The sequence below is a fragment of the Schistocerca americana genome, chromosome 11 (genome assembly GCF_021461395.2).
Source record: "Schistocerca americana isolate TAMUIC-IGC-003095 chromosome 11, iqSchAmer2.1, whole genome shotgun sequence".
Classification (NCBI taxonomy): Eukaryota; Metazoa; Arthropoda; class Insecta; order Orthoptera; family Acrididae; genus Schistocerca; species Schistocerca americana.
In genome coordinates, this window is record NC_060129.1 from 149,504,579 (window position 1) to 149,532,096 (window position 27,518).

Genomic DNA, 27,518 nt, shown 5'->3' on the forward strand with positions numbered 1-27,518 from the left:
ATGAAGTTTTAACTTCTTTTTGAGCATCAATATCTGAGACTGGGCAGATACTGTCTTCAACATTTTGAATGTGAATGCATCCTCCATCTCGGCCTATTTAGCATCTTTCAGAGTGGCTAGCCTTCCGGTTCTCTCCTCGTATGTAACTGATCTGCAGTCACAGAAATAGATGATTAATTTTGTAACTGTTGAATTGTCGGTCACTGTGGCATATGGGTATTTACCAGAAAACGTGTTTATGACAAAACTTGTTGTTCCTCTGAAAATGTCATCTATACTGAGCAGTGAACTGTGAAATACTGCTTACTCTACATCATTTGTATCCATTACAATGGCATCTTCATTTGTTGTTGGTAATGCTTGTAATACTGTGTTGTGGTAGCTGATGGAACTAATGGGGTGCATCTCCTCTTTACAGATTTGTTCATTTTCATGTGCATGACACACAGTAGTTTTTGTGCAGCTGTCTTCACAAATCCCAGAGATGTGTTGTTGTGGTCTTCAGTCCTGAGACTGGTTTGATGCAGCTCTCCATGCTACTCTATCCAGTGCAAGCTTCTTCATCTCCCAGTACCTACATCCTTCTGAATCTGCTTAGTGTATTCATCTCTTGGTCTCCCTCTACGATTGTTACCCTCCACGCTGCGCTCCAATAATAAATTGGTGATCCTTTGATGCCTTAGAACATGTCCTGCCAACTGATCCCTTCTTCTAGTCAAGTTGTGCCACAAATTTCTCTTCTCCCCAATTCTATTCAATACCTCCTCATTCGTTGTGTTATCTAGTCATTTAATCTTCAGCATTCTTCCGTAGCACCACATTTTGAAAGCTTCTGTTCTCTTCTTGTCCAAACTATTTATCGTCCACGTTTCACTTTCATACATGGCCACATTCCATACAAATACTTTCAGAAATGATATAAAATGTAGACTGGCAATGGCAAGGAAAGCGTTTCTGACGAAGAGAAATTTGTTAACATTGAGTATAGATTTAAGTGTCAGGAAGTCATTTCTGAAAGTATTTGTATGGAGTGTAGCCATGTATGGAAGTGAAACGTGGACGATAAATAGTTTGGACAAGAAGAGAATAGAAGCTTTCGAAATGTGGTGCTACAGAAGAAAGCTGAAGATTAGACGGGTAAATCACATAACTAATGAGGAAGTATTGAATAGGATTGGGGACAAGAGAAGTTTGTGGCACAACTTGACCAGAAGAAGGGATCAGTTGGTAGGACATGTTCTGAGGCATCAAGGGATCACCAATTTAGTATTGGAGGGCAGCATGGAGGGTAAAAATCGTAGAGGGAGACCAAGAGATGAATACACTAAGTAGATTCAGAAGGATGTAGGTTGCAGTAGGTACTGGGAGATGAAAAAGCTTGCACAGGATAGAGTAGCATGGAGAGCTGCATCAAACCAGTCTCAGGACTGAACACAACAACAACAACAACTTTCAGAAACGACTTCCTGACACTTAAATCTATACTCAATGTTAACAAATTTCTCTTCTTCAGAAACTCTTTCCTTGCCATTGCCAGTCTACATTTTAATCCTCTCTACTTCGACCATCGTCAGTTATTTTGCTCCCCAAACATCAAAACTCCTTTACTACTTTAAGTGTCTCATTTCCTAATGTAATTCCCCCAGCATCGCCCAATTTAATTCGACTACATTCCATTATCCTCGTTTTGCTTTTGTTGATGTTCATCTTATACCCTCCTTTCAAGACATTGTCCATTCCGTTCAACTGCTCTTCCAGGTCCTTTGCTGCCTCTGAGAGAATTACAATGTCATCGGCGAAACTCAAAGTTTTTATTTCTTCTCACTCCCTGCATTTTACCCCTGCCACCTTGAGTATTTGAAAGAGAGTATTCCAGTCAACATTGTCAAAAGCTTTCTCCAAGTCTACAAATGCTAGAAGCGTAGGTTTGCCTTTCCTTAATTTATCTTCTAAGATAAGTCGTAGGATCAGTATTGCCTCATGTGTTCCAACGTTTCTATGGATTCCAAACTGATCTTCCCCGAGGTCGGCTTCTACCAGTTTTTCCATTTGTCTGTAAAGAATTCGTGTTAGTATTTTGCAGCCGTGACTTATTAAACTAATAGTTCGGTAATTTTCACATCTTTCAACACCTGCTTTCTTTGGGATTGGAAATATTATATTCTTCTTGAAGTCTGAAGGTATTTCGCCTGTTTCATGCATCTTGCTCACCAGATGGTAGAGTTTTGTCAGGACTGGCTCTCCCAAGGCCATCAGTAGTTCTAATGGAATGTTGTCTACTTCCGGGGGCCTTGTTTCGACTCAGGTCTTTCAGTGCTCTGTCAAACTCTTCACGCAGTATCTTGTCTCCCATTTCATCTTCATCTACCTCCTCTTCCATTTCCATAATATTGTCCTCAAGTACATCGCCCTTGTATAGACCCTCTATGTACTCCTTCCACCTTTCTGCTTTCCCTTCTTTGCTTAGAACTGGGTTTCCATCAAAGCTCTTGATATTCATGCAAGTGGTTCTCCTTTCTCCAATGGTGTCTCTGATTTTCCTGTAGGCAGTATCTGTCTTATCCCTAGTGGTATGTGCCTCTACATCCTTACATTTGTCCTCTAGCCATCCCTGCTTAGCCATTTTGCACTTCCTGTCGATCTCATTTTTAAGACGTTTGTATTCCTTTCTGCCTGCTTCATTTACTGCATTTTTATATTTTCTCTTTCATCAACTAAATTCAGTATTTCTTCTGTTACCCAAGGGTTTCTACTAGCACTTGTCTTTTTACCTATTTGATCCTCTGCTGCCTTCACTATTTCATCCCTCAAAGCTACCTATTCTTCTTCTACTGTGTTTCTTTCTCCCATTCCTGTCAGTTGTTCCCTTATGCTCTCCCTGAAACTCTGTACAACCTCTGGTTCTTTCAGTTTATCCAGGTCCCATGTCCTTAAATTCTCACCTTTTTGCAGTTTCTTCGGTTTTAATCTACAGTTCATAACCAATAGATTGTGGTCAGAGTCCACATCTGCTCCTGGAAATGTCTTACAATTTAAAACCTGGTTCCTAAATCCCTGTCTTACCATTATATAATCTATCTGATACCTTTTAGTATCTCCAGGGTTCTTCCATGTATCATGTTAGTATAGTGCTATTTAATTTTTCATGAGATGCTTTATCCAGCTAAGCAGTAAGGAAACTTTGCCAGTAAAAACTTCATGCTACTTTTAGAATTTTCATTTTGCCACAAATGTGCTGTATGGAAAAGCCTTGGTTTTTTTCCCTTGTGCATTTTTGGCAATGTCAGTGAAGAGAGGAAAAAAATCAGTGCACTGTACGATGATAAGTCTTCACAGTAGTCTAACTTGTCATGAAATAATATTACTGCAAATAAAACTCAAAGTTAATTTCTACTCAGTTTGCAGACTCTGATAATATGCCAACAGTAACTACCTGGATTATTTTCTATTTAATAGAAAACAGCAGTGTTGAATAAATTTTTGTATTTTTTTAGTCAAGGTGCAAGAGTCACAAATTTCAGTACAGTTGACATACCATTCCTTTTTCTGTACAGAGAATGCCAGAGACAAAACAATACATTTGTATCTTTCATATTTAACACTAAATTACACTTTATACATTGACAAAATGGCCGAGCATCTCAAGTTACATTTTTTTTTTTTTTTTTTTCAAGTATAAAGTATTGTCTTTTCTATCTCACCAAAGAGAGATTATTCTTTTTAACACAGTTTATGCCTTTTAATGTCTGTTGGTATCACTGCCTGATGCTACCAGTCCACTAGTGCCATCTGTCGGCCAATGGCTCCATTCTGTCAATCCATCATACTCTTCCAGTTGTCATTGCTGCCCACATGAGGCACCACCACATCGTTGGTCCGGCATTAACTATGTATTGTCATGAAATACAAAATTATAAAATATGAATCAAATATGGTCTTGCAGGCAGGAAGAGAAAACCATAGCTTATTAGTATGAAAAAGAAGACGTAAAATAAAAATTTTGTGAGTGAACACTAATGTTCCTTCACAGTGTCTTTAGTCTAAACATGATCACTTGCTGGTTGAAACCATTTATGGCATTGCAAAATGCTCTTATGATAGAATAAGGAAAAATAAAAGAACTGGTTGTTTGAATTTGTCATTACTGACACTAAGTACAGTATCCATGATATATCATAACTAGAACCTGTATTCTTACAGATGGTAAAGTCTTAAAATGTGCTTGCATTCAAGCAGTATTTCATATTTAAGCATGCACATTGTAGCAGCAAAACAATAAAAATATTTGGTATGAAAATAACTTTCTTTATTTGTTTTTATTTTCTTCTAAAATAGGATACAACAGCCATTTCTCCAAATTTTTGCCGCGTAGTCTCTTGCATTTCTCAGACAGAACATTTTTGTACATGGAAAATGACCTTTCTATATCACAAGAACTGACAGATGTGTATTGAAATGAAGAAATTTTGGACAAGTCATATCATTTTCACTGTGGTAGGGTCTGCACCTGTGATGAATTTTTTGAAAAATTTCATGATGCCCTCAGCTGCGGTTCTTTTTATTTCAGATACAATGTGTCTTGAAAGGAGGATATAAGATGAACATCAACAAAAACAAAACGAGGATAATGGAATGTAGTCAAATTAAATCGGGGGATGCTGAGGGGATTAGATTAGGAAATGAGACACTTAAAGTAGTAAAGGAGTTTTGCTATTTAGGGAGTAAAATAACTGATGATGGTCGAAGTAGAGAGGATATAAAATGTAGACTGGCAATGGCAAGGAAATCGTTTCTGAAGAAGAGAAATTTGTTAACATCGAGTATAGATTTAAGTGTCAGGAAGTCGTTTCTGAAAGTATTTGTGTGGAGTGTAGCCATGTATGGAAGTGAAACATGGGCGATAACCAGTTTGGACAAGAAGAGAATAGAAGCTTTCGAAATGTGGTGCTACAGAAGAATGCTGAAGATTAGATGGGTAGATCACATAACTAATGAGGAGGTATTGAATAGGATTGGGGAGAAGAGAAGTTTGTGGCACAACTTGACTAGAAGAAGGGATTGGTTGGTAGGACATGTTTTGAGGCATCAAGGGATCACAAATTTAGCATTGGAGGGCAGCGTGGAGGGTAAAAATCGTAGAGGGAGACCAAGAGATCAATACACTAAGCAGATTCAGAAGGATGTAGGTTGCAGTAGGTACTGGGAGATGAAGAAGCTTGCACAGGATAGAGTAGCATGGAGAGCTGCATCAAACCAGTCTCAGGACTGAAGACCACAACAACAACAACAACAACAATTGTACACTTTCAGCTTTAGGCCATTTTCAAGTATTTTATGGACTATTTTTTATGTCGTGTATGTCATTGCTCGTATGACTCCATGTTATGCTCATAAAATAAATCCAAGATGTTTTACACTATTTTAGGAGCGCTTATATTTTTTTGTTAACTTCAAAAATTCAGAATCAGGATTTGATGTAATAACTTTTATTTTTTATGATTTGCTGCAACACTCACTTTTCCACGGAATGATTGCAAAGATTTTTCAACCTCTTCGATACTTGTCGGGATTCCACCAATTACCTGTGGCTTCCAACGTATTGCTGCTGACAAATGCACAAAATCTGATTTGATGTAAGTTGGGTCATTATTCAAACGTGTTTTCTTGAATGCCACTTCCACAAACTGCATTAGTAACTTTGAAAGTGCCTATGAGCCAAAAGTGGAAAAAACAATCAGCAGACATTAAGTTAATGTTTTTCAGTAGAATGAAGCAAACAGGTGTTAACTTCAATAAATTTGTGGGAATTTACGGTTTCTTACCAACTTATCTTCATCAAAATTATCATAGTAAAAGATGGTGGGATTCATTCAGGTACTCCATCTGGTTAAAATAGGATGCGGTGGCGCAGGTGCTTTCAAGGATACCTTCAGTAGGAAAAAAGTCAGCGTGTGACTTTAATTAATGCTGTCTGACTTATCAAACCTTTGTTTTTGTGGGTCTATTTACCTTGTTTGTCGAGGATATCAGCTTATTCACATTGTCATGTGTTAGAGTCAATGTGTCAGCTAAACAGTGTATCATGTGGGCTAAACATGTAATATGCTTTAGTGTATTAGGATAAAATAATTATGTTATTTACCGTAACAATATATGAGACAGCATCACTTAATTACAGTATGACCCTACTTTCATTTACATTTTTTGACACAAAATGTATTGTTTTCCATTGACATCCACCCAGCTGAACCTGGGGCGCTCAAGCTCATTACGAGTTAACAGACTGCAACAAAAATTTGTAGAATTACTGATGTTTCGCACTTTCAGCATAATTCATATAGCAAAAATGTTAATAATCTTGCTGTCATGCAAGTTATTGCAGTGTATGTTCTGAGGCCAGATAAATGATACTGTATGCAATATAACTGTCTAACTTTATGCAGGTGTGTCGCCAAAATTGTCAGAATATGCATTTACTCCCCAAATGGCAAAATTGTGCAAACGTGGCTGCATCACACATTTGCATGTAAATCTGGGCATTAATCACATCTGATAGTATAAACTGACTAGTGTGAAAGAAGCAAAATTGTCCCAGTAGATATGGGTCTACAAATGAGCTGTCTTCAGTATCAAATATTGTCCAAGCTGGTACAAATGTATTTCAGATGTAAGCTTTTCAATTTTGCTATAGAAATGTATCATCTATCAAACCTCTGAGAAGGCTTGGCAAAATTGATTTGACCCTTTCTGCAGTTTCCATCTGTTTGTCAGCAACACTGTCGGCATCTGAAGCCTTTCAAGATTGTAAGAGAGCAACAGATTTCACATGAACATCATTCTGGCAGAATGGACACAGTTATTGTGAGCTTTCTTCATTTGGATGCTTTTTCTTTATCAAGAGTTCATTCCTTTAACCTTTATCTGGAGGGTCTCCAAAACAATCAAAAACCTTTTCTAGTGCAAAAACATGTGGTTTGTATTGAAACAAAAATGATGTTGTTGCTGCAGTCTTCAGTCTGAAGACTGCTTTGATGAAACTCTCTATGGTAGTCTATCTTCTGCCAGCCTCTTCATCGCTGAATGAACCGTTGCAACATAACCCCATTTGTACCTACCTCCTGTAGTCCAGCCGAGGTCTCCCTTTACAGCTTTTATCCCCCCACCATTAACAAGCTGATGATGCCTCAAGATGTTTTGTGTCAACTGATCTCTTCTTTTAGTCAAATTGTGCCATAAATTTCTTTTCTCACTGATTCAGTTTAATACATCCTCACTAGCTATGCCATCTGCCCATGTAACCTTCAGCAGTCTTGTGTAGCACTGCACTTTGAAGGCTTCTGTTCTCTCCTTGTGTGAATTGCATATCGTCAACATTTTCCTTCCGTACAAAGCTACACTCCAGACAAATGCCTTCAGAAAAATTACTTCCTAATTCTTAAACATATATTCAGCATTCAGAACTTCATCTTTTTCAGGAACACTTTTCTTACTATTGCCAGTTTGCATTTTATATCCTCTCTATTTCAGCTAGCATTAGTTATTTTGCTGCCCAAAATGTCTTAACTCATCTACTAGTTTTAGTGTCTCATTTTCTCACTGCATGACCTGATTCAAAGTGACCATACATTCCACACCCTCATTTACTTTTCTTGCTGTTCATCTTATAATATCTTTTCAAGACACTAACCATTCCATGTAGATTAAAATTGAAGAAACTGCAAAAATGTGGGAATTTAAGGAGATGGGACCTGAATAAACTGACTAAACCAGAGGTTGCACAGGGTTTCAGGGAGAACATGAAGGAACAATTGACAGGAATGGGGGAAGGAAATACAGTAGAAGAAGAATGGGTAGCTTTGAGGGATGAAGTAGTGAAGGCAGCAGAGGATCAAGTAGGTAAAAAGACGAGGGCTAGTAGAAACCCTTGGGTAACAGACGAAATATTGAATTTAATTGATGAAAGGAGAAAATACAAAAATGCAGTAAATGAAGCAGGCAAAAAGGAATACAAACGTCTCAAAAATGAGATCGACAGGAAGTGCAAAATGGCTAAGCAGGGCTGGCTAGAGGACAAATGTAAGGATATAGAGGTTTATCTCACTAGGGGTAAGATACATACTGCCTACAGGAAAATTAAAGAGACCTTTGGAGAAAAGAGAACCACTTGCATGAATATCAAGAGCTGAGATGGAAACCCAGTTCTAAGCAAAGCAGGGAAAGCAGGAAGGTGGAAGGAGTATATAGGGGGTTTATACAAGGGCGATGTACTTGAGGGCAATGTTATAGAAAGGCAAGATAATGTAGATGAAGATGAAATGGGAGATCGATACTGCGTGAAGAGTTTGGCAGAGCACTGAAAGACCTGAGTCGAAACAAGGCCCCCAGAGTAGACAACATTCCATTAGAACTACTGGCGGACTTGGGAGAGCCAGTCCTAACAAAACTCTACCATCTGGTGAGCAAAATGTATGAGACAGGCGAAATACCCTCAGACTTCAAGAAGAAAATAACAATTCCAATCCCAAAGAAAGCAGGCGTTGACAGATGTCAAAATTACTGAACTATCAGTTTAATAAGTCACGGCTGCAAAATACTAATGCAAATTCTTTACAGACGAATGGAAAAACTGGTAGGAGCCGACCTTGGGGAAGATCAGTTTGGATTCTGTAGAAATATGGGAACACGTGAGGCAATACTGACCCTACGACTTATCTTAGAAGCTAGACTAAGTAAAGGCAAACCTACGTTTCTAGCATTTGTAGACGTGGAGAAAGCTTTTGACAATGTTGACTGGAATACTCTTTCAAATTCTGAAGGTGGCAGGGGTAAAATACAGGGAGCGAATGGCTAATTACAATTTGTACAGAAACCAGATGGCAGTTATAAGAGTCGAGGGACATGAAAGGGAAGCTGTGGTTGGGAAGGAAGTGAGACAGGGTCGTAGTCTCTCCCCGATGTTATTCAATCTGTATATTGAGCAAGCAGTAAAGGAAACAAAAGAAAAATTCGGAGTAGGTATTAAAATCCACGGAGAAGAAATAAAAACTTTGAGGTTCGCCGATGACTTTGTAATTCTGTCAGAGACAGCAAAGGACTTGGAAGAGCAGTTGAACGGAATGGACGGTGTCTTGAAAGGAGGGTATAAGATGAACATCAACAAAAGCAAAACGAGGATAATGGAATGTAGTCGAATTAAGTCGGGTGATGCTGAGGGAATTAGATTGGGAAATGAGACACTTAAAGTAGTAAAGGAGTTTTGCTATTTGGGTAGCAAAATAACTGTTTCCAGAATGAAATTTTCACTCTGCAGCGGAGTGTGTGCTGATATGAAACTTCCTGGCAGATTAAAACTGTGTGCCCGGCTGAGACTCGAACTCGGGACCTTTGCCTTTCACGGGCAAGTGCTCTACCAACTGAGCTACCAAAGCACGACTCACGTCCGGTACTCACAGCTTTACTTCTGCCAGTATCTCGTCTCCTACCTTCCAAACTTTACAGAAGCTCTCCTGCGAACCTTACAGAACTAGCACTCCTGAAAGAAAAGATATTGAAAGTTTCATATCAGCGCACACTCCACTGCAGAGTGAAAATTTCATTCTGAAAACATCCCCCAGGCTGTGGCTAAGCCATGTCTCCGCAATATCCTTTCTTTCAGGAGTGCTAGTTCTGTAAGGTTCGCAGGAGAGCTTCTGTAAATTTGGAAGGTAGAAGACGAGATACTGGCAGAAGTAAAGCTGTGTGTACCGGACATGAGTCGTGCTTCAGTAGCTCAGTTGGTACAGCACTTGCCCGCGAAAGGCAAAGGTCCCGAGTTCGAGTCTCGGTCGGGCACACAGTTTTAATCTGCCAGGAAGTTTCAAAATAACTGTTGATGGTCGAAGTAGGGAGGATATAAAATGTAGACTGGCAATAGCAAGGAAAGTGTTTCTGAAGAAGAGAAATTTGTTAACATCGAGTATAGATTTAAGTGTCAGGAAGTCGTTTCTGAAAGTATTTGTATGGAGTGTAGCCATGTACGGAAGTGAAACATGGACGATAAATAGTTTGGACAAGAAGAGAGTAGAAGCTTTCGAAATGTGGTGCTACAGAAGAATGCTGAAGATTAGATGGGTAGATCACATAACTAATGAGGAGGTATTGAATAGAACTGGGGAGAAGAGGAGTTTGTGGTACAACTTGACTAGAAGAAGGGATCGGTGGGTAGGACACATTCTGAGGCATCGAGGGATCACCAATTTACTATTTGAGGGCAGGGTGGAGGGTAAAAATCGTAGAGGGAGACCAAGAGATGAATACACTAATCAGATTCAGAAGGATGTAGGCTGCAGTAGGCACTGGGAGGTGAAGAAGCTTGCACAGAATAGAGTAGCATGGAGAGCTGCATCAAACCAGTCTCAGGAGTGAAGACAACAACAACAACAACAACAACAACAACAATCATTCCATTAATCCACTCTGCCGAGTCCTTTGATATCTGTGACACAATAACAGTGGCATCAGTTAGTCTCAAAGTTTTTTTTTTATTATCTTTTCTGCTGGAACTTTAATTCTCTCTTTATGTACATGGTTTCCAACAAGGAATTGTCAGTGTTCAGGGAGATGATAAGATGCTCGTTCAGAGCAAAAAAATGTAGTAAACATTGACTCTAAAGTGCATAAGTCAGGAGCTATGAGTACTTGTTCATCTTCATGATTGTGAAACAAATCCCTTGTACTGAACAAGTGCCCATGGCTACTAGCCTTTTTTGTTTCTAATCGCTATTCCTGTCAAACCCTGAATATTGACCATTCCGCCTGGGACACTCTGTATTTTGTTGGTTCCTTGACTCCTTGCCTAGTGTACCAGTTGAATAGCATTGGGGATAGGCTACAGCCCTGTCATACTCCCTTTTCAATCACTGCTGTCCTTAAATAGGACATGATAATATTTAACAATGTGACCTTACAGTATGTACAGATTTGCTGAAGAAAACCATGAGTACACATTAATATCTTCCAGAATACTTACAAGACTGTATCACTTTGGTAGAATTGATTACAAGTAAATTCTCTGCATAATTTCTAAAGGGCACTCATAAGTTGTTTGTCAAAAAATTACTAGTCATAAAATGGTTGAAAAATTGCCACAATTTATTTTTACCCTGTTTTCACCTCACATAGCACACACAGTCTTGAAATTTTAACATTGTGTGGAGCACAAAACATTGTGCATCTGATCCGTGTACCTTATTTGTGTTACTACTAGTTTAAATTTTAAGTCACTTTAAATTTGTCCCAATTGCGCTAGAGCTCACATAATATTTTAGAGCCATCCACAGAATGCCATGTGAAACCACAAGTTCTGTGTATCCTGAGGGAAAATTATGCAAAGTTCAATTTTATTGTATACAGAACATATGTGCAAAATTTCATCAGTTTGCAAATGGTTAGCTGTAGACCACTGACCCACTTGATGTGGAACAACTCTCTAACAAACAAATAATTTCACTTAATCTGAAATTGTGACATTGCAATTCTGGGGGCACTATATGATCAGAGACCATAGCCATGAGAGAGCACTGTAAAGTTACAGAATTGGAAAATACTTAGAAAAATATGAGGATCCTCACAAGGAAATGGAAGTTGGATGAAGAGAAGAACATCTGACTAGCGAATAGAGAAGCTAACTAACACTGTACAAAAGAGGTTCTGAAAATTCTATGACTACATTTATAGAATCGACAAAAATACATCTATCACAATAATATTCAACATTATTATCCCTAAGAAAGTGAAAATCAACTGGCGAGTTGAAACTAGGGGAGATTTGGAAGACAGGATCATCACAGTAAAAACAGTTATAAATCATCTAGCCTCTGGAGCACTTGATAATGAAAGACATATTTATGGAGAAGCTTTAAAATAAGAGTCAGAGGAATGGAATGAAAAAGTGTTATGAATTTATGAAGAGGTCTTGGGAGGGTAAGAAGGCAGAACCCATCAAGCCGAGTGCCAGATTAAAAGCACTCCTTAAGCAGACAAATGGAAGAAAGGGGAAGGCAGAGGGTACTTTGTGAGTCGGTGGAAGAGGTCAGGCCACCAGTATTTCTTCCTTACTGCAACACAACTACCAGCAAGGCACGATGTGTTCTGCAGAGGTATGGCTTCAAATGTTGTTTTGATGCTGTGTCATAGATCTGAGAGTTTTCAGTGAAGCTAGTCCTCTTTCATCATCATGAGTTGGTTAGTTTCAGTTAAAATCAAACAATGAAAAATTGAGGATGGAATGTAATAATATTGTTGGTTTCACTTAATTTTTACAAATGACCTACTTCAACAAATAGCAGACAAAATGAACAGGTATGCTACAGTAAAAGTAACAATAGTGACCCTGCTTCCACAGTGTTCAGTATGGTGGGACTGGAGAAATGTACTGCAGAAGAAATGAAATGCTTCCACGGTGTGCTACTGAATATGGCATTACAAAAGTGTAAAAACATGTAGGACAGTTTTTAACTGAAGAACCATTGAAACAGAATGTGTAACTCACAGGAATGATGCAGGCCAATAACAAGAATCTTCCAGCTATGATCAAGAAAGGAGTTGTACATATAAAGAAACATGAGATAAAATGCCTCTGTTATTACAAAATGATGACTCTGGCAAACTGTTGCCATGCTTTCTACAAAAGCAGATAACTCACTGTTCACTTATAGAAAGGGGAAAAGGAAGGAAAGGGGAGAACTAATTAAACCAAATGTGATTATTAATTTTACTTTGAAGATGGGTAGAGATGATTGATCTGACCATTCTTTTCCCAGTTATGATTTTGTAATGAGTGAGAAGTCTCCTGTGGTGGTGAAAACAGTATTTTTAGTTGTTGGAGGTAGGACCCACACAATAACCACTGTGGAAAGAGAAGTCTTGACAACACTGTCTCACAATGCAGTCTGTAAAAGTGTTGTAAGAGACTTGGTTGTTGAAGAAAGAGTGAAAAGAATACAAGGACAGAAATGAGGACATTGTTCAACCTCTGGTGACATGACGTGCTTAAACGTAAAGTTGTCTGCCTTTGGAATGAATGCATCACTGATTCTGCATGTCAGGGATCCGATAGTTTATTTGTGGAGGTATGTGGCATCAGATGTCTGCACACAGGTCATGTAATTCGTGTAAATAATGGGCCATTGATTTTCATACATGGTGATGGCCACCCAGATGGGTTCCGTAGGATTTACATTATATCTGAGCCAGTAAAACATTGCACTTGACAGTTCACATTATGTCAAGTTAGGTTGGCTATACTGCAATAGCGATGTTGCAACAGCAGCCTCTACATACATAGCAGATGATACGGATTACCGCTCTACCTCGTAAATGTACGCTACTGGGCAATAACAATTTGTTTTTGAGTTGCTACCACAAGACAGAAAATAAACAACTGCATTGTACTGTAGATACAAGTATAACATTGCACACGCCTTCGATAATGGAGCAAAGAAATACAGGAAATAAGCGTTTGATGATGACCGATATCCTGAAAACAGTATGGTACATAGTTTACAAAATAAATAATAACCGAGGTTGTAGCTTCTCACCCTACATTTTATTATGACATTGATGCAATAAATAACTAATGTTCATAGCTTTTCACTCATCAATTTATGGTGACAATGACACAATTGCATCCAGCTCCCCATCATCACTGTTGTTGGAATCAGAGGTGAAACCATCTTCATCGTTGTCATCACCAAGATAAATCATTAGCTGTTCACGGTCACCAGTGATACCTTCCAATGTCTGTGCTGCTCGAATAAGTTTTCAATGTGCTCGACCTTTTTTCTGCATCAGGCTGCATCCTCAGTCACAAGAGCTTCAAGCAACAGCCTTTCCACCTCTCATATTGTAAAGGACTTATTATTGTTTTTTATATATGTCTTCACATCACTCCATACTAACTCAGTGCGATTGAAATGGCAGTGATATTGTGGCATCCTTATTACAGTATGATGCTGCTCCTTGGCGATTTCGTCCACTATGTAAGTAGGCATCATTGGCTTATTTTCATTAACAAGCAAATATAACAAAAACTTCGTCATGCTGATATCTGCACCACTCTTTTGTGCCTGTAACCACTACACCATAACTTCTTTGTGGTCATTTGTTGTTGGGGCCTTGTTCAGTATCACTGAATGATATGGAGCATTGTCCATTACAATTGTCGTAGGAACTGAAAACTATTTTAAAAGGTGTTCCATAAAATTTCGAGCTTCTTCTAATATCCGACTGCATGCCTGAAATTTTATGGAACAGTCTTTGTGCCACAATAATAGGAAGATGTTTTAAAAGGTTCCTGAACCACTCAACAAATCATGTGTGACCCATGTCCTCATGGTAACTACCTGTCTTTTTCGACCAAAAAGCTAAAAGTGTGTCGGGAACAAAACCACTGGAAAAAACTGCATGGACCACAATTAATCTAGCTCCTCTTACCATTGTGTGATGACCACTACTGCTTGGAGTGTCATGCATCCATCATTTACTGACAGCTTCCCTGGCATTAACCCATGTTTTGTCTAACCATATTATGGAATTAATGTCCGTGCCCACAATTTTGTGCAAGAATATGCTTTGAACTGTTACAGTATGCATCTTTTCTAACAGGACTTTCCATCCATCTAGCACTTTGTAATGGAAACCCATACTTTTCAGCACAATTTTCAATGAAGTTTTCCCACCCCTGAAAAGTTCACTTTCTTTTAACGATAATTGCAACTTTGCTACGGTAGGCTACTCTTTCCTGCTGCAGTAAGCATAAAGATGACTGCAAATACCATCACTCTGAAAGGAATCCAAGTCCGTTGGGGGGGGGGGGGGGGGGGGGTGAGGCTGCCTTTTCTTCTTTCCAGGAGTTAGTAAAATTACATTATCCAATCCAGACGCCTCTGAATCATTACGGCCCGCATCTCCATCTCTCAACTTTTGCCCGCATCTCCATCTCTCAACTTTTGCAGTATCACCCCCTTACCTGTTACTGTTCTTCCAATAAGTCTAAGAGTTTTTCCTGTGTGTTTTACTACTTTATTGGCAGGAACCGATGGCCGTCCGTGAATACTTACGTATTCTCTCCCTGCTCATAAAACTCAATAGTTCTCTGTATAAACCACAGTGCCTGGCTGTTTAGCGGCACACCTTGACGCAACATATTGTACGAATGATCTCTTTTCTGTGACTTTTTTCTCATGTCAGAATTTCCTGAAGTATAGAACAATGCAATCACACAGGAGAAACCAACCACAATACATGTTGCTTATGTACACACAAAACAAAGCCAGCAACGCGGGAGCTTTGACGTCATGACAGGAAGTGATTACTGCACTGGGACTGATTCATGCCACACACCTGGCACCACATGCTTCTCAACCTTCACTCGGTAAACTGTTATCCTGCCAACCTGAAACACACACATCAAGGGCAAAGTTTCACCGGCCTCAGTACAGACAAATTTGGTCGCCGAGATATCAACCTGAGTTCACTATAATGCTCCTTAAATGACTGTACACGTTTCTGGCTCCAAGACATGGACAATCATACTGCTGGAAGATGACATCGCTGTTGGGGAAGACACTGAGCATGAAGGGAAGCAGGTGGTTTGCAGCTGTCAGCATGTCTCTGATTACTACCACAGGTCCCGAGCAAGCTCAGGAGAATATCTCCCACAGCATAACACTGCTCTCATCAGACTGCATCCGTGGCATGCTGCACGTTTCGAGCCGCAATTCGCCTCAGTGGTGGCATTTGTCGAGACGACCGTCAACCTAATGTAGCAAAACTGTGATTCACTCTGACATGTTTCCGTTGACCGATGGTCGAATCCTGATGGTCATGTACCCACTGCAATTCACTGCAGCTGTGATTGATGATGTCGTTAGGTCAACATGTGAACATGTAGGGGTGGTCTACTGCAGAGTTCCATGTTCAACAGTGTACGATGAACAGTGTGCTCCGAAACAATTGTGTGTGCATCACCATTGTGCTCTTTTGGCAGAGATGCCACAGATCACCAGCTATCCTACTTTACTGGCAGACAGGCCTTCGAAACCCACATTCTGTGAAGAGTTGTTGACATCCCACCATTTAGCACCTAGTGGTAGGTTCACTGTCCTCCTGCCTCTTTCCACAGGTGCTCATTACAGTAGCTCGTGAACATTCGACCAGTTTCACCATTTTTGAGATACTCTTTGGCAGTCTCTGCATAATGATAATAACCTGCCTTTTGTCAAAGACACTTATCTCAATGGATTTCCCTGTTTGTAGCCCGTATCTCCACTCGGCTGATTCTGCGTCCACATTTGCTCCACTTACATACCTTTCTTACCGCATTATGTTCCCGCAATGACACCAGGTCACATCCAACATCGTGGTGGGCAGTGGTTACAATGTTTTGAATGATCAGTGTACTCGCAGTATATATTTTATCGTAATAGGTGCTGGAAATGTCCTTCATGTCCTGGAACACACATCTCAACACGTTTCTTCATGTTAGCTGCTACTTTTTGGATGGTCACTACACTTATGCGGTATATTACACCTTTTCCATTGTGCTTCAGTTGGTCAGTTGTGTGAAAGCTGTTATTATAGACAGTATCCTTGACTTTTCCCCAAAGAAAAAAGGTTGTAGAGAGATAAATCTGGGGATCTAGGCAGCCACAGATCATGTAAAATAATGTCCCCCCCAAAGAACTTGCACAACATTATCGTGCTGCTATTCACCTTGTGCACTGTTGCAGTATTTAGCTGCAGCCAACAATATCATTCATTGTCCACTAACATAGCAGTAAACTGCATGATCATGTCATGGTAAAGTTCAGCTGCTATTATTTCCAGGAAAAAAGTTGGGCCTACAATTCTTTTGGATGAAATTGCACACCAAACTCCAACATTCTGTGAATGTAGTGGGGTATCTTGGAAAACATGAGGACTTCCTGAACTCCAATATCTGTCCTTGTGATGGATTACATAGCCACATAGATGAAACCATGCTTCATCAGAGTAGAAAACAGAATCCATCACCAAAACACTGTTGTGAGTAAAGTGCAAGAATCATTGACAGTTATGTAGACTTTCTCCGCTTATCAGGTTCTGGAAGTTCATGCAAAATGTGAAAGCGATAAGGCGGAGTTTCGGCTTCTTTGTGAGTTTCAGCTTCTTTGTCGCTTTGCGAACACTCCTGTAAGACATTCCAGTTTGCTGAAACAGTCTTCGTATTGACTTCCTTGGTGAAAGTAACAATGAAGCTCATTATTTTCCAATGAGGCATCTCTAAAGACTGAAGTCCGGCCAGAACATTCACATTCATACACACTTCCAATTGTCAGTCATTCTGAAACAAGCTACTGTGTGCGAAATCATTGATTTGTTAGGCAGCCTTGTTTTAGGAAAAGCTACACTAAAGTTTTCCTGACGTTTTGAGAAAGATTTTGATTTGAAGTAACTTTGAAGAATGAACACATGTTCAATGTGGGAAAAACTCGTGTTCATTTGCACACAGCTAACTCAGCACTGCGATCAAAAGGGCAGGAAATTACTTGGATATCATTTGTTGTGCATCTCCCATAAAGTCATCCGATGCCAACACAATCATTCCTGCCAGTAAGAAATTATATTTTCCACCACACTTCTTTTTTTTTTTTAATTTAGCCGTATGTAATTTCTGTATAATGAAACATTATTTTAAGTGAACAGGCCAATTGAATAAATAAAAAATTGCTGAAAATTTCACTAGTAGTTTTTAATGACAACACATTTCTTTGTTCTGCTAACAAGGTAATACAGATTAGATGTGTAGCATTATATATATTCTATATAATAGAGGGAAACATTCCACACGGGAAAAATATATTTAAAAACAAAGATGATGTGACTTACCATACGAAAGCGCTGGCAGGTCGATAGAAACACAAACAGACACATACATACACACAAAATTCAAGCTTTCGCAACAAACTGTTGCCTCATCAGGAAAGAGGGAAGGAGAGGGAAAGACGAAAGGAAGTGGGTTTTAAGGGAGAGGGTAAGGAGTCATTCCAATCCCGGGAGCGGAAAGACTTACCTTAGGGGGAAAAAAGGACGGGTATACACTCGCGCACACACACACATATCCATCCACACATATACAGACACAAGCAGACATATTTAAAGACAAAGAGTTTGGGCAGAGATGTCAGTCAAGGCGGAAGTGCAGAGGCAAAGATGATGTTGAATGACGGGTGAGGTGTGAGTGGCGGCAACTTGAAATTAGCGGAGATTGAGGCCTGGTGGATAACGGGAAGAGAGGATATATTGAAGAGCAAGTTCCCATCTCCGGAGTTCGGATAGGTTGGTGTTAGTGAGAAGTATCCAGATAACCCGGACGGTGTAACACTGTGCCAAGATGTGCCGACCGTGCACCAAGGCATGTTTAGCTACAGGGTGATCCTCATTACCAACAAACATTGTCTGCCTGTGTCCATTCATGCGAATGGACAGTTTGTTGCTGGTCATTCCCACATAGAATGCATCACAGTGTAGGCAGGTCAGTTGGTAAATCACGTGGGTGCTTTCACATGTGGCTCTGACTACCTCCGCTATAAAATCCACCATTTCTAGTTCACAAACAGTTCCTTTCACCTTTTAAACAACCATTTCGGCTAGTTCTAATAACTTTCGCTTTGTTTCCATTTCCGTTTTTCCCACATCACTGATAATTTTTAGCCGCTTCCCACAGGTTTTAACGTCATTATTTCTTCGTCAGACAATTGTTAGCCTCATTTTCATAATCTGCCACCACAAAACCACTCCCTTTAATAGACTACACGCAGTTTTTTCGAAATTTTCCTGAATTTCTCCGTCCTCTAACGTGTTTTGGCGGCAACACAACCACCTAACCTTTGTGCACATCGTTGTCTACCAATCCAAGTCCAACATAGCCCAGCTGTAACCAACACCTTTTCGCCTTTTTTCACACCAGATCTCCAGTTACTTTCCAGTCCACCTTTATCCCTCCCCATATATTTTTATTTTCATTTTCATTTCAGCCTCATGCTACACTTTCCACCTTCTAATACCATGTCACCCTCACAACACCCCCACAACGACCCCATTAAGTTTTATTTACATTCCCTCCGCAAACATGCCTTCGCCCTAGCCAGATTACGCTCCCATATTCTATTTTCTCAGGTTTGTCTGACATTTGGCATTACCCCCAAAGGCCTCACACTTAAAGTTCCCATCTCTGGCTGCAACCCTTCTTTCCATCAGTCCCTATACCAGTTCCAAACTGAACAATCCATTGTCCTCACCCACCTAATCCTTCACCTACACATCAACTCAGCCAATGAACACACCCGTCAACTCCTATCCTTAATAAAAGTCCTTAATCTTTCCTCTCCCACATCCACACCGGCTGTTCAGAGCATCCTCCTACAGGCCAACCGTAAATTAGAACAGCATGCCACCCTCCACCTCAAAAAACTATCCAATCTCCTGGTTTCCCAGCTCCAGAAAGGCAACTCACTCACCCTTCACAACCTTACCAGCAAACCTCAACCTCCTCTCATTGCACACAAACCCAGTCTCTCCCATCTACTCAATCTCCCACTTCCAGCTCCACTCCCTCCAAAACCTCAAAATTCCGATCAACACAATCTGGAACCACAACACCCTAATTCAGTAGTTAACCTTTCCTCCAAACCTCTCTCCCAGTCCGAAACCTCTGTCCTATCCAAAGGCCTCACCTTCAGCCCCACTCCCAGATTCAACCAAACAGCCCTCGTCTAAGATTTACTGTCCTACACTCGTTCTCTCGGCTGGAAATATCATTTTGCCATGAAGAAAAATGATCCTAATCCTACTCCTAATGATCCAACTCCCCAAGACACCATCCAAATTGAACCCTGCCTGGAACAGTTCCGTCCTCCATCGCAGCGGGACCCACCTCCTCTTCCTCAAAATCACCCTCTCCAAACCTTTCAGGAATTTCTGACTTCCAGCCTTGCTTCTCAATCCTTCTTAAAAAACCTTAATCCTACTCCCAACATCACAACTGCTGAAGCCCAGGCTATCCGTGATCTGAAGGCTGACCGATCCATCGTCATTCTTCCAGCGGACAAGGGTTCCACGACCGTGGTACTTGATTGTCGGGAGTATGTGGCTGAGGGACTGCGTCAGCTTTCAGACAACACCACATACAAAGTTTGCCAAGGTAACCCGATTCCCGATGTCCAGGCGGAGCTTCAAGGAATCCTCAGAACCTTAGGCCCCCTGCAAAACCTTTCACCTGACTCCATCAACCTCCTGACCCCACCGACACCCCGCACCCCTACCTTCTACCTTCTTCCTAAAAGCCACAAACCCAATCATTCCGGCCGCCCCATTGGAGCTGGTTACCAAGCCCCCACAGAACGTATCTCTGCCTACGTAGATCAACACCTTCAACCCATTAAATGCAGTCTCCCATCCTTCATCAAAGACACCAACCACTTTCTCGAACGCCTGGAATCCTTACCCAATGTGTTACCCCCGGAAACCATCCTTGTAACCATTGATGCCACTTCCTTATACACAAATATTCCGCACGTCCAGGGCCTCGCTGCGATGGAGCATTTCCTTTCACGCCGATCACCTGCCACCCTACCTAAAACCTCTTTCCTCATCACCTTAGCCAGCTTCATCCTCACCCACAACTTCTTCACTTTTGAAGGCCAGACATACCAACAATTAAAGGGAACAGCCATGGGTACCAGGATGGCCCCCTCGTACGCCAACCTATTCATGGGTCGCTTAGAGGAAGCCTTCGTGGTTACCCAGGCCTGCCAACCCAAAGTTTGGTACAGATTTATTGATGACATCTTCATGATCTGGACTCACAGTGAAGAAGAACTCCAGAATTTCCTCTCCAACCTCAACTCCTTTGGTTCCATCAGATTCACCTGGTCCTACTCCAAATCCCATGCCACTTTCCTTGACGTTGACCTCCACCTGTCCAATGGCCAACTTCACACGTCCGTCCACATCAAACCCACCAACAAGCAACAGTACCTCCATTACGACAGCTGCCACCCATTCCACATCAAACGGTCCCTTCCCTACAGCCTAGGTCTTCGTGGCAAACGAATCTGCTCCAGTCCGGAATCCCTGAATCATTACACCAACAACCTGACAACAGCTTTTGCATCCCGCAACTACCCTCCCGACCTGGTACAGAAGCAAATAACCAGAGCCACTTCCTCATCCCCTCAAACCCAGAATCCCCCACAGAAGAACCACAAAAGTGCCCCACTTGTGACAGGATACTTTCCGGGACTTGACCAGATTCTGAATGTGGCTCTCCAGCAGGGATACGACTTCCTCAAATCCTGCCCTGAAATGAGACCCATCCTTCATGAAATCCTCCCCACTCCGCCAAGAGTGTCTTTCTGCCGTCCACCTAACCTTCGTAACCTGTTAGTTCATCCCTATGAAATCCCCAAACCACCTTCCCTACCCTCTGGCTCCTATCCTTGTAATCACCCCCGGTGCAAAACCTGTCCCATGCACCCTCCCACCACCACCTACTCCAGTCCTGTAACCCGGAAGGTGTACACGATCAAAGGCAGAGCCACGTGTGAAAGCACCCACGTGATTTACCAACTGACCTGCCTACACTGCGAAGCTTTCTGTGTGGGAATGACCAGCAATAAACTGTCCATTCGCATGAATGGACACAGGCAGACAGTGTTTGTTGGTAATGAGGATCACCCTGTGGCTAAACATGCCTTGGTGCACGGCCAGCACATCTTGGCACAGTGTTACACCGTCCGGGTTATCTGGATACCTCCCACCAACACCAACCTATCCTAACTCCGGAGATGGGAACTTGCTCTTCAATATATCCTCTCTTCCCGTTATCCACCAGGCCTCAATCTCCCCTAATTTCAAGTTGCCGCCACTCACACCTCACCTGTCATTCAACATCATCTTTGCCTCTGCACTTCCGCCTTGACTGACATCTCTGCCCAAACTCTTTGTCTTTAAATATGTCTGCTTGTGTCTGTATATGTGTGGATGGATATGTGTGTGTGTGTGCGAGTGTATACCCGTCCTTTTTTCCCCCTAAGGTAAGTCTTTCCGTTCCCGGGATTGGAATGACTCCTTACCCTCTCCCTTAAAACCCACTTCCTTTCGTCTTTCCCTCTCCTTCCCTCTTTCCTGATGAGGCAACAGTTTGTTGCGAAAGCTTGAATTTTGTGTGTATGTATGTGTCTGTTTGTGTTTCTATCGACCTGCCAGCGCTTTCGTATGGTAAGTCACATCATCTTTGTTTTTAAATATATTATATATATTCTGTGATACATAGCAATTTTTGCATGTGCAGCAATTGCCTATGTAAATTGTGTATATTGCATACCTTACGCTGATTGCATACACATACACATACACATACACATACACATATTCCTCCTTCAGGAAAAGGCAGCAAGGGACAGAAAAGGACACCAGATGCACTTGGTGTGTATGGCTGGGGGGTCTCATTCAACATGTTGAAGAGGTTATTTCAGCAGCCACTGAGGGAACAGGGTGCATCCAGCTGCAGATTGTGCTGCAGGTTAGAACAAATGATACCTCTCGTCTGGGCTCCGAAGTCATTTTTGGGTCATTCCAGTGATTGGCAGAGATGGTTGAAAATACTAGCCCTGTGTGTGGAGTTGCAATGAAGCTCATAATTTGCAGCATTTTTCTTCCCAGGACTGATCGTGGCCCTTTGCTTCTGAGTCGAGCGGAAGGACTGAACCAGAGACTTCAAAAGTTCTGTAACAAGCTAGGCTACTACTTCCTGGACTTGCGCCATAGGGTTGAAAACTGCAGGCTCCCCCTAAATGGGTCAGTGTGCACTACACATCAAATCAGAGGCTGAGCATGCGAAACCTGCTTGCACTTTTCTCACTTTACATACTGAAAGCTTTGAATAAAGGCAGCCAGATAGATGCAGTATTTCTTGATTTCTGAAAAGCATTTCACTCAGTATCACTCCTATGCTTATTGTCAAAAGTATGATCATATGGGGTATCAAGCAGAATTTGTGACTGGAGTGAGGACTTTTTGGTAGGGAGGACACAGCATGTTATCTTGGAGTCATCATCAGACGTGTGCCCCAGGAAAGGGTGTTGGGACCCGTGCTCTTCATCTTATATATTAATGACACTGCGGAAAATAGTAAAATCAGGCTTTTTGCAGATGATGTACTTATCTATAATGAAAGAAGCTGCATAAATGTTCAGTCAGATCGTGATATGAGTTCAACATGGTGCAAAGACTGGCAACTTGCCCTAAATGTTCAGAAATGTAAAATCTTGCACTTCACAAAACGAGAAAAGATAGCATTCTATGACTAAACTAGCAGTGACTCACTGTTGGTATCAGCAAACTTATACAAATACCTGGGAGTAATACTTTGTAGGAATATGAAATGGAATGATCACATACATTCAGTTGTGGATAAAGCAGATGGTAGACTTCGGTTTACACTGGGGAAGTGTAATCATTCTACAAAAGAGACTGCTTACAAATCACTTGTGTGACCCATCCTAAAATACTGCTCAAGTGTGTGGGACCCATACCAGATAAAAGGGGATATTGAACATATACAGAGAAGGGCAGCACGAATAGTCACAGGTTTGTTTAGTCATGGTAGAGTGTTACAGAGATACTGAAGGAACTGAAATGGCAGACTCTTGAAGATGGAGGTAAACTATCCTGAGAAAGTCCATTAACAAAGTTTCAAGAACCAGCTTTAAATGGCTACTTGAGGGATATACTACAACCTCCTATGTATCGCTCGCACAGGAAATGTGAGGAAAGATTAGAATGATTACTGCATGCACAGAGGCATTCAAACAATCAGTCTTCCTCTGCTCCATATATGAATGGAACAGGAAGAAACCCAAATAACTGGTACAGTGGGATGTACCACCTCAAGGTGGTTTGCAGAGTATAGATGTAGATGTAGATTTAGATTGATCCTATAGTCATATTCTGCATGATTATTATGAAATATCTTCATTTGCATATGCTAAAAGGCATTATATGTAAGGCAGGTGGCAGTATAATGATATGAAATTCGCATATGCATAAACACCACAGCTAATGTCTGAAACTAGTCTGTAAAATAAACTACTACCAAGAGCAAAATTCTTAAGGCAAATACCAAGAAACAGCTTACATCAAACAATTATTTACTAATATGGCACATTTTCAATGAAAATTGTGGTTCACAAAAGTTCTTTCAGTTAACAAAGCTCACAGAAATCTGAGAGTTTGTTTACATCAAATTTTGTCAAAGATTAGCAACAAATAGTGCTTCAACAGTTTTCAGCCCCAGGCTGCGTCTCTTTGGAACATAAGCCTCGCCATCTAGTTCTGTTTTTCCACCATCTTTTTGTGTTCACTCTAGTCCAGTACTCACCTCTTTTTTGAGCACACTCCTCTACACCTTTCAGCCATCTGATATCTATTCCTTTTTCTTCCTCTTAGTCGTTTCCTTCACACCTCCATTTCATGTATCTTCTTCTTTCCATCTTCTTTAAGTGCCTGTACATACATACATGACATGGAAAGAAATAGAAATGGCACTGGACGAGATGAAAGGTGGAAAGGCACCAGATGCAGAAAAAACAAATGTCGAAATGTTGAAGGCAGCAGGGGAAGTTGCAAAACAGTGGTTGTATCATGCGGTTTGGTGGAATAAGAAGACTCCAGAAGGTTGGAAGAGGGCACTAACTGCCCCTGTGTTCAAGAAGGGAAATAGGAAGGATAGTAGAAATTACAGAGGAATCATTCTGATACCATAATGTGCCAAGGTATATGAGAAAATCCTGGAGAGCAAAATCCGAACAAGCATTGAGAACAAATTGATAGAGGAACAGCATGGCTTCAGACTTGGGAGGTCAACTATTGGCTTCACATTTGCAGTGAGGCAGCTCAAGGAGCACAACTATGAATTTGGGGAAGACCTCGTGATGGTCTTTTTCGTTAAGGCATTCGACAGAGTGTGTAGAAGAAATGTCTGGAAAGCACTACAAGAAAAAAAGGAGTGGAGAAAAGACAATAAGCAGAGTGGAGGAGATGTGCTGTGGAAGTCTGAGTTGTGCGAAAGTGGGAAATAAAAGGATGGATTGGTTTAGCAAACAAATTCTGTTAAACATTGCAGTGCATTGTCATGTCTCCTCTTCATTGCAGTCATGGATGAGATAATGGCTAAGGTGGCAAAAATAAATAAATAAAAAAACTGGCAAAGACAAGATGAAAGCAGTGGTGCTTGTGGATGACTTGATGATCTGGGGAAACAGGAAGGAGGAGATTAAAGAACAGCTGGATGCTTGAGAAGAAACTGTGAGAAAGTAAGGAATGAAATTTAATGTAAACAGTTGTGAGATCCTCCTGGTTACAACTAGAAAGAAACAGACTGACTAGCAGAATAAGAATTGCAGGTGAACAATTGAAATGGAGAGTATCAAGTACTTGTGAAGTGTGGTAGAAGAAGATGGAAGAAATGAGAGAGATCAGTGAATGTGGCAGACAGGCAGAAGCATTCCTGCGAAGTGTTTGGAGCCTATTTGGAACAAAGACATAGTACAAAAAACAAAGTAACACACACATACACACGACTGCAGTCTTGGGCAACTGAAACCACACACACAAAAAAGAAAGTAGAAGTTACTGCATCCCAATACTGATCTCTGCGTCTGAAACACGGGAAATAAAGAAAAGAGATGTAAGCATATTACAGATTACACGCATGTGAAATGAAGTTCCTTTGAAGTAGGATTGGAGTAACAAGAAGACGCAGGATGAGGAGTGAAAAGGGCAAGGGAAATAGTGAAAGAGGAACCCTTGCAGGGTGGGATGGAAACAGTTTTTAGTCTAATAGAATGATATTCGTACTTGCAAATTTGTTTTTGGGTTTTAGGACTCTTTACGTGTGTCATTTAAAGGAAATGCTTCAGGCTTTGATTCAACCTTTCCATTGTTCTCACAGTATGAGCAGTTTTTATGAGGTCTAACGTACTAGTTGACACACACACACACACACACACACACACACACACACACACACACAAACACACAAACACAAACACAAACACAAACACATGTGGCATGACACATCTTCGTGCGAACAGCCTGACTTAAAAGATAATGCACTATAAAGTTATTCCATGCTTTCAATGTTAACATTTTAACAGAAAATATTTTCAGTTATAACTCTTTTTTAATAAAACTAAATAATTGTTAATTACGAGGTGCGACCTGCGCAACGTCTCGCTGGACGCCGTGCTGGGGTCACTGCCGCAGTTGGAGGAGCTCGTCCTGTCGGGGACGTCGGTCGTGGGGGGCCAGTCGTGTGCCGCCAGCCTGCCGCCCGGCCTGGCCGAGCTGCACCTGTCATGGTGCGCGTGGGTGGACGCGGCAGTCGTGCGGGAGCTGCGGCACCTGGGGCGGCTGCGTGCCCTGCGCCTCTCACGTTGCGGCGGTGTAGTCGGCTGGCAGCAGCTGGCCGCGGACCTGCTGCCGCACCTCCTCGCTCTCGAGCGACTCGACGTGTCGGGCTTGGGCGGCAGTACGGGGGACGGGGGACGGCGTGCGCGACCTGTCGTTCCTGCGGCACTGCCCGCAGCTGCGCACCCTGGACGTGGGCGAGAATGCCGGCCTGCCGCCCGCCGCCTACTCCGACCTGCGGCACGCGTCCGGCCTCCGGCACCTCGACCTGCACGGGTCCAACTTGGAGGGTGTGCCGCTGCAGGAGACGGTGGGACGGCTGTCTGAACTCGAGACACTCACCGTTTACGGGTGCCGGGGTGTCGGACAGGAGGAACTGCAACGGCTCACCACATTCCTGCCGAAACTTATAATAAAGGGCAAGGTGCGGCCGTGATATGTGCCTTCGCGTCGAGTGTCGTGTGCACTCGCGTGGCCGAAGAAAATTTGCTCCTTTACATCCTGTATGCATTTGTGTCAAAATGTCACGTTATGTAATTGATGTAATATCACGGATGCAAAGGTATTGGGAACAATACTGAAATACTATTTATTCTTATCGTAAGGCGAATTTCAAAGCTATCTTCAGACTATACGCAGATAGCAAACATTTAAAGATATTACACAACAAATAAAAGCAAACAAACTAAACCCAACAGAATATTTGTTGCCCAGTAAGAAACTGATAAGAAAAGAAGTTCTTTTCCCTTTGTGAAAAAGTACCTTCTACATAATAAAAAGGAGGTATCTTCTGGTTGCTGTTGTGAAATGGAAATGCTTCATGTACTGTGACAGTTATTTACGAACTGTGAGTATAGCATGCAAAACTCTTTCAGAGTAGTTTAATTAGCACAGTAACACTGTTTAAAACATTTTGGAACAGCACGGTTATGATATGTCGTAAAATTTATTTGGAGTGCACTCACAGCACCTTGCTTCTGGTAAGCCAGAATTAAAATAAAGTCGCAGCTTACATCTTTGCCTTCATC

General features: G+C 41.4%; 1 protein-coding gene across 1 annotated transcript in view; it reads left to right on the forward strand.

The window, feature by feature from the left end:
• The window catches only part of LOC124553408, an 85,589-nt gene extending 58,772 nt beyond the window's left edge, over nucleotides 1-26,817 (forward strand). The window contains exon 4 of the mRNA XM_047127273.1: nucleotides 26,295-26,817. Within this exon, the coding sequence (XP_046983229.1) occupies nucleotides 26,295-26,817 (523 nt within the window). The remainder of the gene's footprint in view (nucleotides 1-26,294) is intronic.
• Nucleotides 26,818-27,518: the final 701 nt, after the last annotated feature.